This window comes from Peromyscus californicus, unplaced genomic scaffold (genome assembly GCF_007827085.1).
Source record: "Peromyscus californicus insignis strain IS unplaced genomic scaffold, ASM782708v3 Scaffold_20__1_contigs__length_68692818, whole genome shotgun sequence".
NCBI lineage: Eukaryota > Metazoa > Chordata > Mammalia > Rodentia > Cricetidae > Peromyscus > Peromyscus californicus.
Genome location: NW_026294503.1, coordinates 41,090,014 through 41,102,116, shown reverse-complemented (window position 1 = coordinate 41,102,116; position 12,103 = coordinate 41,090,014). Strand labels below are relative to the sequence as shown.

At 59.0% G+C, this 12,103-nt stretch overlaps 1 protein-coding gene across 1 annotated transcript in view; it reads left to right on the top strand.

Annotated features, from left to right (window-relative positions):
- Plec (plectin) overlaps positions 1 to 12,103 on the top strand; it is a 36,278-nt gene that overhangs the window by 1,789 nt on the left and 22,386 nt on the right. The window contains 6 exon segments of the mRNA XM_052748090.1: positions 10,375 to 10,436; positions 10,613 to 10,627; positions 10,748 to 10,837; positions 11,144 to 11,179; positions 11,705 to 11,782; positions 11,885 to 11,977. Coding sequence (XP_052604050.1) covers positions 10,375 to 10,436; positions 10,613 to 10,627; positions 10,748 to 10,837; positions 11,144 to 11,179; positions 11,705 to 11,782; positions 11,885 to 11,977 — 374 coding nt within the window.

Sequence of the window (12,103 nt, the reverse complement as noted above, 5' to 3'; positions counted from 1 at the left end):
AGGAGCGTACCTGGAAGGGTGGCCTCTGAGAAAGTGGAGAAATGGCCTCTGGGCGCTCTCCATGGCCTTAGGCAAGTTGGTAGCCTCTCCAGCTTCCCTGTAACCATGACTATGTCTCAGTCCTTTCCTTTTGGGTGTGGTGAGTGGGAGGGGAGCCCTCCCCTGCTTTTCATGCCTTGCTTCCTTGTCCTTGTGTGGACGGGGCCAGCAGTTGGCAGCAGACTAGGAAGGGGTTTTGGGTGTGGCTGTAGTGGGCAAAGAGGGGGGCAACCCTCCCTCCCCTGTCTCTGATGGAGGTGACTCAGTCTTCCCAGCCACAACCGCTTGTGGCAATTCAGAGTTTCCAACAGGAAATCAGCTCCAGCTTCAGACTGAGTCAGGGCCCCAGGCGGATTCTCCCCCACACCCTCAGGACTGAGCTTGGGGCCTTAGGTGCTGGGTGTGGCTGGTGGCAGAGGCATTATAGTTCCACATACAGGCTGGGGCAGATCCGATGCCACCTACAACTGTTGGCTTCTTAGGGTTAAAAATGAGCAAGCAGTGGGCCACAAGGACTGTCACTTTCCATAGCACGGTCCCTCCAGTGGGTTAGATATGAAGTCTATGGGACAGCAGTGCTGGTCACCAGCATGGCCTCAGTTAGATGGGCCACCTCTGTCCATATACCCCTGGCCAGGGAGCCAGAGGCAGGGTGAATTGGGAGTGCCCCCATCTCTAATCAGCACATTTATGTGGAGGGTATCACTATCTTGCAGTTTTAGATGAAGCCCATGGCTCCCCAGCGCCCCCCCTCCCCCCCCCACCCCATACTAGGTGAGGAGAATGTGGTAGGAGGTGACTTGAGGAGCAATCAGAGAGCTAACCCTGACAGGTGAGGAGGGGCTGGTCAGTGAAGAGAGTTGCTGTGAGGAGGGAGGCAGCCAGAGATTTCCTTGTGGTATAAGTTGCTGGTTTGCTTTGTGCATTCATTTTGACTCCAAAAGATAGTGTTTTGCCTGGCTCAGAATTCAGAATCGAACCACGAGTGTTTGGAGAAAAGCAGTCTGAGCACTTTGAGGCTCTCAAAGAGATGCCACGTAACAATCCACATGTGAATCACTTCCCCTCTTTTCGTGCCCACACGTGGCTAATGCACCCTGCCATTCCCCATGAGCCTCCACGGTGTGTGGCATGCATAGAGGATGCTGCCCTGCCCTCCTCACGGCTACACAGCCCCTGTTCGTGTGGGCTGTGACTCTTGGCAGGTGCTAGTTGGTACCAGGATGCAGGAAGGAATCTGAAGAACTCTGGGAGGCTTTTTTACCCAGGTTGTAGACGAATCAGGTTTGCATTTCCCAGGTTATCTACAGCTGGGTAGAAGGAAATGTGGATCGTTTGGAGATATCCTATTTGCTCAGACTAGAGGACTGAGCTAGTTGTGGGGGACTTGGGCAAGGGAAGGGGCCAGATGTGGGGTCTGAGGGAATGTGAATGTCAAGGAGGAGTAGGGAGGGGCCAGCAAGATGGCTTAGCAAATAAAGATGCTTGCTGGTAAGTCCGATGGCCTGGATATGATCCCTGGACCTACAAGGTGGAAGGGAGGAACTCACTTCTCATAGTTGTCCTCTGATCTCTACATTCATGCTGTGGCTGGCACACACACACACACACACACACACACACACACACACACACACTAAATAAGTGAGTAAATAAATAAATATATAAATGTAACTAGAAGGAAAAAAAGTTGAGGGGAGAAACTCAGCTTGCCCAGAGTGGCCAAGGACTGAGTTTGACCGCTAATACCATCAAAATGGTGTGTGTGTGTGTGTGTGTGTGTGTGTGTGTGTGTGTGTGTGTGTGTATGTGCACGAGTGTGCAGGGCTCTGTATCCATTATGTCTCCATGGAATGTGCTCCAGTGTACACATGTTTGAAATGTGAGTGGGTGGGCTCAACTGTCGGAGGGAGGGGATATGGAGGAGATTAGAGGCTGTGGAGTGAATTGAGCTGTGTCTGGCAAAGTCGACAGGGAGACCAGTGGACTGGGACCCGAAGTTTAGGGACTAAGGCAGGTCTTTCTTCTGTACCCCTAGCTTGGTCTGCCTAGGCCACCCACTGATACCGGTCCGCAGGCTTGGGCTCTGTTGGTCTGGCTGACTATGAGGACCCTTTAGTCAGTCATGAGGAGGAGCTGCTGCTGGGTGTGGGGGCCGGGGCATGAGCAAGCCCTCCCTTTGCTTCCCACCCCTTCCCTCCTTCCTGCTTTCCCTTCCTCTCTGCTGGCGCTGGGAGCAGCCTATCCTGGCCAGCAGCTATGGATAGGTACAGCATGGAGGAGCTGATCCAGCTGGGCCAAGGTAGGGCACAGAAGTAGTGGAGGCTTTAGGTAGAGGATAGAAAGTAAGGAGGGACCAAAGTTGCAGCCGAGGTTGGGCCCTCTATGGCAGAGGGCAGGTCCCTAGGTGTATGTCGGGGGGAGGGGATGGACTGGGTGTTCCCTCCTGGTAGTTCTCATGACCTCAGGTACCAGGATTTATGGGCGGCATGACTCCTCACAGTTAGCTCAGAGTGTGTGGAACGTGGGATGGGGGCCCAGGGCAAGATAAGTGGTAGAGGGTCTGCCCAGAGCCAGGGCACTCCGCTTTGGGGGCCATCACTGAGGCTGTGGAGACACAGGCTCTGCTGAGGCTTCCGAGCCCCTGCAGAACGCTGCCTGCCTGTCTCTGTCCCTGCCCACTGCTGGCCAGCAGGGTTCTCTTTGGCCTGCCCTTGGGACTTCTGTGGTCCTCACCCCACCCCAGTCAGTCCAATCCCTGGCTGTCCAGAGCTGACCACCACAGGGTAGTTTTCTTCAGAAATAGGTTTCTAAAATGCAATATAGGAGAGTGGGAGGCTGTGGTAGGCCCAGCCTTCTCAAGCACTTATCCACCCAGTGTGAGCAGGGGGCCCCACCTCAGCAGTCAGGGTCCAAGGCTGGTTGGCTATGCTGTGTTGACAGTCAGTTGAGGTCATATATGTTAGGGTCCCTTGACCTTGTGGAACCTCAGGCTCATCACTGTTACCGTGCCTTCGTTTTCTCATCCAAATAGCGCTCACAGCCCAAGACTTTATAGGATGTCCTCAAGATTATAATAGAGCGGTGCTCGACACAGGAAGTGTTGCAGGATGGAGGACAGACTCTAGTTCCTCAGCCATTTGTCAGTCAGGACCCAAGGACCTGGCCCAGTATGCTCAGGCTCCTGGGAGGAAAGAGATGGGATGGTGTCTCCCCTCCACACAGATGCATGCACACACGCAGCTTGTTTCTCAGGAAGCACTGGGGTCCAGGTCAGTATTGCATATGGCGGATGTATTTCTGGGCCTGCTTGCTGACCTGTGGGAACACTGTGCCTCCACAGACCAGGAATGCTGGGGAGTCTGGGGGAAGGCTTCCCCATTCTGTAATTCCTGGGATACCAGGGAGAGAGGCCTGGGCTGGGCGGTGTAGCCTGATGGGGGCAGGTGAGTGAATGTTCATGTGCCTTAGGCCCCAGCTTTGGGCTGCCTGGGTCTCTGGATGGTAGTGTGACCTTGGAGAAGCAGTCCTGTCTGCCCTGGGGCCAGGTGTTGTGTTGAGTGACTTGCACAGAGCTCTCTGGGAGAGAAGGAACTGGCGCCTCTTCGGCCCATGTGGCATTTCCCAAGAGCGCCCTAGAAGTTGGGCAGGGCATGGGCAGCACCCTCTCCCAAGGGAACATGAGCCTAAGTCCACTTCTGCCTCCATCCACGGTAGGTCCCGATGCCAGGCACCTCCTTATTATAGTATCAACCATGGGAGCTGGGGAGGGGAGGGCGCTGCACTGGGGGGCTGAGAGTTGTGGGGCCGCCCAGCCAGATGGGACTGCAGTGAGCCTGGGCTCCATACGTCATGTACTAAGTCTGGACAAGTGACGGGCCTTGCTTACCCTCCTTGGATATTTATATCCCCCTGGGCCCCCTGCCCACTGCTCCCCTCCCCTCCCCCAACTCCTGCTGACAGGGCTGGAAAGCTGTGCCCTCCTCCGGCCTCATCACTGCCGCTGCAGGCTTGCTGCCTCAGAGGGGCCTGTGACCCTCCCCACGCCCCTTGCCCGCTCCCTGTTCGCCCCGTGGGCTCCCGTCGCTGTCCCCAATGAAGATCGTGCCCGGTAGGTGGGGCAACCCTTCAGAGTCTTTTGGGAACCCAGCTAGGCTGGAGGCCATGGCCCCTGTCTTCCTCTGTATACACCCGGCTGCCTAACCTCACTGGCCTGTCCCTCAGACCCTGTCCAAGACCTCCACATGGGAGCTTGGGGCTTATGAGGAGCCCACCCGTCTTTCACCGCGGTGGGGTCCTTTGTAGGCCTGGGGAAGGGCAGTGAGAGGGACTGGACACTGGCATCCGTTCACCCTCTGTGCTTGGTGGCTGTTCCCGGAGGGCACCCTTGGAAGTAGACTGAGAGTTTGGGTTCTCCTCCTGATGGGGACAAGGAGTGCTGGTTAGGCTTGGCTTGGGAGGGAGGATCTGTGTTGAGTGTGCCCAGGCTAGGCTGGGGGGCTGAGGCCTGCGGAGGAGAGCTGCAGGCCCCTCCTCCTGGCGGGTGTGGCTGTGGGTAGGCAAGGGTTAAGGCTCCAGTTAACCTTGAGCGTCGATGGCTCTGCGCAGAGACAGCTGAGCTGGGCCCTGTGGGGAGCGCGGGTGGGGAGCGGCCAAGAGCCGCGGGAGGGAGGAGGCTGGGAGGAGGCTGGGTCAGAGCGCAGTTGGTGCCGAGGGGACTGTACATTGTCCCCCGGCTGAGTGCAGATGGTACAGTAGGGCTGCCTCTGAGGGCGGGACAGCAGCAGACAGGGTGGGCTCTGGCTCCCCGGGGGGGGGGGGACCCCTTCGCTGGCTCACCCTCCACGCACGGAGGGGCTGTCTGACTTGGCAGCAGCTGGTCCCCGGTGAGGACGGCTCTGCCCATTCAGAGTGGCAGCCATGGAGCCGTCGGGCAGCCTGTTTCCCTCCCTGGTAGTCGTGGGTCATGTTGTCACTCTGGCTGCCGTATGGCACTGGCGCAGAGGGCATCGGCAGGCACAGGATGAGCAAGGTAAGCACCCTCGCCTCTGCCACTGTCCTGGGCCGCCACCCCTGCCAGGAGACTGGGGCGGGGCAGGGGGTGGAGGGTCCGCCTTCCTCCCGCCCCTTGTCTTCTCCTGAGCCCTCCTCTTCCTGTTCCCCGGTGAAACACTGGAGTTTGTGAACGTCTACCCCGTGCCCACTCTGCATTGAGGACCCTTCCGCTTCCTAGGGTGTGCTGGGGTAGAGCTTTGCGGCTGTCTAGCCTGCAGCAGCAGGTCCTGGGGAGGTGAACGGAGAGAGGCTGGGGCGAACTCTGGATTCAAGGCACAGGCCCGTGGGGATGCCTGCCTTCTAAAGAAAGGCCCCTCTCCCTTGCCACAGCAGTGAGAAACCAGAGTGGCAGGTTCACAGGCTGATCTGGGCAGGGCACAAAGCCTGCCTAGTGGCCTTCCTGCCCACAAGAGTGTAGGCTGAGGTGCACAAAGGCAGTTTGTCTGAGTGTCCTCCAACATGACATAGGACCCAGAACCAGCTGTGGGGCAAGGCGTTAGTCTAAGTTCTGCCCTCTCCTCAAAGTCACCAGCTCTTGGGCTATAGTCCGAGGTGGCCATGCTCACCGCAGAATGGGGTGGGGCTGAAGTGAATGGAGCCCGGGACAGGCCCTGGGGATTGGCAGTTCTGCACCAGGGCTTCTGTCCAGAGGGACTGCCCTCATGAGATGCACCTCAGGCCTGGACCGATGGGAGTGTGTTTGTGGCTTTGTGCCCCCTAGCGGGCCTGTGGGTCTCAGCGTCCAGTGGAAGATCGCCAGGACGTGGGCCTTAGAACGGGTTTTCCTGGCGTGGCTCTAGGGTTCCCAGAAGCCGGTGAGTCAGCTGTAAACAGTGGCATCCAACAGAATGCACAGGGCCAAGGGCTCCTTCCCCTCGGAGATTTTTTCCCCCCCTTTGGGACCAGACGCTGGCCCCTCCTCCCTGAGTGCAGTTTTGTTTCTGGTCACCACACGAGGGAAGGGGCTCCCTGTGTCCTCTCTTGGTTCACTAGACGCCTTGCAGTGCAAGGTGTGGGCGTGGTCGCCCGCAGTTCTGTACTCTGCCCATCGCCTCAGCTGATCCGGCCTCTTGGAGCGGGTGACACTTGGACATCCTGCTGGGAGTGGCCCTCCCGCAGTCGCCAGGCCAGGCGTCTTGAGAGTTACCATGGGCGTGGGGGGAAACCCCACCCGCCTGCTGCCTCCCACACTGCCCACACTGGAGAGTCCCCAGACCCTTTTGACTAGAGGGCACCTGCACCCCTGTCCCCTCGACTTCGCGCGAGCTGGTCTGCTCCCTATGGGTTGGGGCGCGGCTTCCTGGCCCACACTGGGTGGGGCGGGGCGCTGGCAGCAGGGGCAGGTTCTCCGGGTCTGGGCATTGCGTCCGGTGGGCGGGGGCGAACGTGCAAAGCCAAGCCAGGGCCTTCAGCCTTGAACACAAGCGGGAGCACGGCTCCCGTGTCTTCTGAGAGCAACCCGGGGCACCCGGGGTTCCTGGCCATGGCGGGGACGTGGGCGATGAAGGGCGTCTTCACTTCGCAGAGGGAGGTCCTGCTGGAGCGGCCCTGCTGGCTGGATGGGGGCTGCGAGCAGGTCCGCCGGGGCTACCTCTACGGGCAACTGTGTTGCGTAGGTGGGTGCGGCCGCTCAGGTTGGTGGGCAGACCTTGAATGTGTGATGGGGGTGGTACTTGGCCCAGGTACAGCCCCGCCTCCAAGCTCCGGAAACACCTGGGGAGGAAGGCAGCCTTGTCTGGCGCTGGGATAGGTTTTCCTCTGGAGGAGGGGGATGGTAAGTGGGCGGGCCAGGGGGTTTTCCCGGCTCTGTGCTTTAGCTGTGGGGGATGATCCCGGAGCGGAGCAGACATTGAGAGTGGGGCTCTGGGTCCTCCTCCTTATGCTACCATTGGCCTTCAAGTTCTCTTCCAGTGTGCGTGCGTGTGTGTGTGTGTCTGTCTGTCTGTGTCTCTGTCTGTGTCTGAGGTGGGGAGGGATTCTTTGCTTTGGCTAGCTTGTTCCCACTTCACTGGAAGCAGAAAAAGACATTCCTTGTGGGAACATAATGACCTCCCTTCCTAGGGAGACTGACTTGAGAGTCAGCCACGTTCTACAGATGGGCAACACAGTATTGACGTGGGAGTGTTCCTGGGGCTGACTGGACAGGTGGGAGAGCCCCATGAGATGTACAGCAGCATTTGAGGGCCTGGCTGGGCTCTGGCCAGGTGGGGGCTGGGCAGCTTGGGAACCTGTGAGATTGAGAGTGAGTAGGATGAGCAGGAGAGGGGACATCTCCAGCCACGGGCGAGGGGCGAGGGGCATGGGGCGAGGCAGAGTTGGGAGAGGTGAGAGCAAGCATAAACTCTGAGACCCTGAAAGACTTTTAAGGAAGGAGGCCCCTAGAGACAGACTGGTGTTCAGGGAAAGGGGTGCTCAGAGGTCCCCTGGTGAGGTGGAAACCCCTACCTGGAGCTGTACCCACTTTCCAGGCAGCATCCTTAGAACATCATAGCGGCAAAGAGGAAGAGGCTGGAAAAGCAGTCTGGGTTAGGGTCAGTGTATATCTTGGATGCCAGGTCCTGTCTCCCCCACATTCTAGTGGTTTCTTGGGTTCCTGTGCTCAACTGCTTGCCCATTTCCAGGAGCCTGTGACAACTCACCTCAGCAGTGTTGCAGACCTCCACTAATTTTAAAAAAGATTTATTTATTCATGTATATGAGTATTCTACTTGGTGTAGTGCCTGCATGAGAGAAGAGAGCCTCAGAGAGGAGAGGAGGGCATCTGATCCCATTGTAGATGGTCGTGAGCCGCCATGTGGGTGCTGGGAATTGAACTCAGGACCTCTGGAAGAGCAGCCAGTGCTCTTAACCGCTGAGCCATCTCTCCAGCCCCAGGGTTTGCTTTTTGACTGGGAGATTGCTGGCCTGGTCTCTGAGAAGCTCTCAGAACACTGACCAGTGTAGAGTCAGATTTGAGGTTCAGAAGGCCTTGGAGTGGGAGGAGTCATCTCTGGTGGGTTGTGGTGGTTGTTGGACTAGAGGGGAAAGAGGTAGATGGTCTTGTGTTGGAGTCTGAGGAGAACCCTCAAGTGAGGGGCAGTGCATGCCACTCAGCAGAGCATTGTGAATGTCAGACCTCACTCAGGCACTCGCTCCTACTCCGCCCTACAGAGTTTTGGTGCCCCCTTGTGGCCATAAGGGCGGCAGTAAGGGCAGCGGAGGGCAGACTTTTCCCGGAACGGAGAGGCCTTAGACACTGGGAGGGGGGCTGTTCCTCAGCAGTCCACAGCTGGATCACATCAAGGCTGATGCCTGGGCTGGAAAATTCTTGTGGTCTGGGTGGTACATTTTTTCCTAGAGTGGGTCGGGTAGGTTGGGCAGTTCCAGATGCTGGCCATAGGTGGCTCCATCTTCTGACCCAAGGGAGCCAGAGGTTACAAGTAGCCAGGTCTAGTCACGGGCCCTTGTGCCCTTTGCCCAGGTCTTGTACCTTTACAACCTGTAACAGCTGCTATCTGCCGGCCCTACCCTGCCGCAAACAGCCCCATCCTGCCCCAAGGTACAGCTTCCTCTCTGGTGAGTCACGGCCCCCAGGCCCCCTCCCCAGGTCTGACTCACTGGCTGTGCCCCCTTGGTGCGCCCGCCTGCTGCCCCAGCAACCCTTTCTCCCACCCCGACAGGGGAGGTGTCCCTGCAGCTTGGGCTGGTCTGCTCTGCTGGGATGAGTCACCGCTGAGCTATGAGCCCTTCTTGCCTGAGGTGTGCTTTGCCTGGCCGGGCTGGCTCGGGCTGGACTGTAGGGGATCCTGTGGGAGACTCTGCGGAAGCCAGGAAGTCCTTTAGGAGGGCCTGAAAACCTGGCCGTTGTGGGGGCTACTGGATAGGGCCTAGTCCCTGCTCAGTGCAGGCTCCAGGAGGTGTGGTTTAGGGGAACTTCAAGAAGTAGACAGGCAGCTGCTCTCCACCTCCAGGAGTTTCTTCTACAGTCATTCTGCAGGGAGATAGGCTGGTTATTATCCACACATTAATACCCCTGTGTGGTCGGGAGCCTCGGCTCACTGCCTGTGCTACAGGATCCTTCCTGATGGCCGCGGGGATAGTAGGTGTTCCCTTGTGATCCCGGGGCCAGCCCTCCCTCCCCCATCTCTGTACCCAGGTCCTACGGCTGTGGGTAGGGTGGGTGAGGAAACCCGGGGTTTCCTGTTTCTGGTGGGCTGAGGGTGTGGCCATGGGGGAGGGGCCGCCTTCCTCCTTTCCCGCAGGGACACTCCCCTCTGGGGGGCGGGCAAGGCGGGGTAAGGCTCCTGGGGCGGGACGGCCTTGCTAGGAGTACGGGCAGGCAAGGGAGTGGTCACAAGGACTCCAGTCTGAGCTGAGTCTCTGTTGAGTTAGTGTCCAGAGCAGCCGGTGGCGGTGGTGGCGGCGGCGGCGGCAGCCTTCAGGTGTACCACACAGGAGGCTGCCTAGAGGGAGCCTAGCACCTGAGAGCCGAGGGACAGGGTGACGAAGGGGCGGGGGCAGTACCATGTCTCAGCACCGGCTCCGTGTGCCCGAGCCTGAGGGCCTGGGTGGCAAGAGAACCAGCTCAGAAGACAACCTCTACCTGGCTGTACTCAGGGCCTCGGAGGGCAAGAAAGGTAGCTGGCATTCCTTCTGAGCAGGGCCTGGTGACAGGAAGGGTTCTTCCTGTATCAGGAAGCCTTGGCACAGAGTCGGGGGTGGGGCCCTGTTACAAGGGTATGGATTTCGGGGACCGGCTCCAAGATGGGGGCCAGTAATCCATGCCCATCACCGATTGGCCCTTGACCTTTAAGCCAGGGGCCAGGGTGTCTAGGGCTCTCTGTGTCTCTGGGAAGGCCTGCTGTCCTCAGGGAGACTTGACTTTCCCTCCAAAAGCCCGGCTGGTCCCAGGGCTGCCATGTTCTTGCTCAGCCTGGGAGCCAGCATGTGGGGTGGGGCAGGCTGGGACTTGTGTGCTGTGGGCTCTGGGCACAGTGGCTCTAAACCACCTCTCTTGTAGAAACAAAGGAAGTTTTGAACAGCAACACCCTGCGGGGACTGGTCCTGTCGGAGGACTAGGGCAGGCTAGACCTGGGTTCCTTGGTCTCTGGTGTCTGTGTGGGGAGGCTTCTAGGGAGACCTGGGACTTTCTGATCTGGGCAAGGCCTGGGGTGGCCCTGGTGGAACCTTGTCAGGCAAGGTGTGGCCCAGCCGGCCTCTGTGTGTCTGCGTGGTGCTCACCTCTGGGGGCCTTTCTAGGCTTCTCCCAGGCTCCAGGTAAACTGGTCTTGTCTCCTCTAGATGAACGGGACCGTGTGCAGAAGAAAACTTTCACCAAGTGGGTCAACAAGCACCTTATCAAGGTGAGTGGTGCCGGCTTGTGCGCTGGGAGGGTTCCCCAGCCCCCCCCCAGGGGGTTCTCACACTTCCTCCGCTGCCCTTTCATCTCTGAAACCTGTTATTTTCTGCCCTTTCCTCCCACACTTACCCCTGTCTCTTTCTTCCTCTCCCTTCTGGTCTCTCCTGGTCTCTGCTGTAGCACTGGAGGGCAGAGGTAGGTGCCTGCATGGGGCAGGGGTGTGCTCCAGGCTCTGGCTTCTTCACACCCTGGGCAGTGCCCTGTGCCTGTGGGGATTCTCATCTGTGGCCCTCTTGGTCCCTGCTGTTTCCACAGGCTCAGAGGCACATCAGTGACCTGTATGAAGACCTCCGGGACGGCCACAACCTCATCTCCCTACTGGAAGTCCTCTCAGGGGACAGCCTGGTATGTGTGCCCCTGCCTGCCTGCCTGCCTTCTCCCTTGGGGCCTTTCCCACTACCCACTCGGTGTCCAGCTTGGTCTCTCACCTTCTCCAGCCTCCTCCAACCCCAACTGCTCCCCCCCTGGCCAGGGTGTTGGCATTACAGCCCAAGGCCAGGCCTACGAATGGCCACGGCCCCTCCGCGCTGTTCTCTGCATTTGAGCCCTAACACAGTAACCTCATGCTCTGCTCTGCTTTGGTTTCTCTGCTGCTTGGACTCTGAATCTTGACCTCTGCCCTTTACCCTCTGTCCTGCTCTGGCTGGGCAGCCGAGGGAGCGGGACGTAATCAGGAGTGTGCGCCTGGTGAGTGGTTGTGCCTGCTGGCCTGGCGGCACCTGGGCTTCCCAAGACTGTGGAGCCCACCCAACTCACCTGGGGATGGATGGCAGCCGATCCAGCCTGGCCCACATCTGGCTCCCGGGCGGGCTGATGGCTGTGTGACAAGCTACCTGCTGTCCTCCCTGCTGCCTGCCTGGGGCTGGGCCAGAGACTCACCAGAAGCTGCAGTGGGCACCACTGAGGACCCCCCCTTCAATGCCACTGCCCTCCGCCTGTGGCTTCCTGGCCATTGTCTCCTCCCCACCCCCTTCCTTCCTTCCCACAGCTGGGGTTGCCGGCTTTCCAAGCCCGCCCCTGGTGGGCTGGTGGTCGGTCACCCAGCTGAGGAGGGTGAACCTGGGGTCCTGGAGGGGCTGTTGGGCAGTGGGGGAGACCATTGGTTTAGTTGCTGCTGCTGCTGCTGCTGCTGCTTCGGGGGTGACGGAGGGGTGGGGGGCCCTGAAGGGGCTGCCGCCCTGTGAACTCTAAACGGGTCTTGCCTCCTCTCAGCCCCGAGAGAAGGGAAGGATGCGTTTCCACAAACTGCAGAACGTGCAGATCGCCCTGGACTATCTCCGACATCGCCAGGTAAGTAAGGCTGTCTACCTGGCCCCAGGCTCTAGGTCATAAACCCCAAACCTGGCCGCCTCCCTCTGCTCTCTGGATCCTGACCGGGCCATTTGTTCTCAGGTGAAGTTAGTGAACATCAGAAACGATGACATTGCCGACGGGAACCCCAAGCTGACCCTTGGCCTGATCTGGACCATCATCCTGCACTTCCAGGTCGGTAGCCACCCCCCTACCATCCACCTTCCCCTAGGGTTTCAGTGGGTTCCATGGCTAGTTGGCTGGCCCTATTTCTGGCTAGGGTGTGGGCCCCGGGAGGTGGTGCCTTCGAGCCTTCCTGCC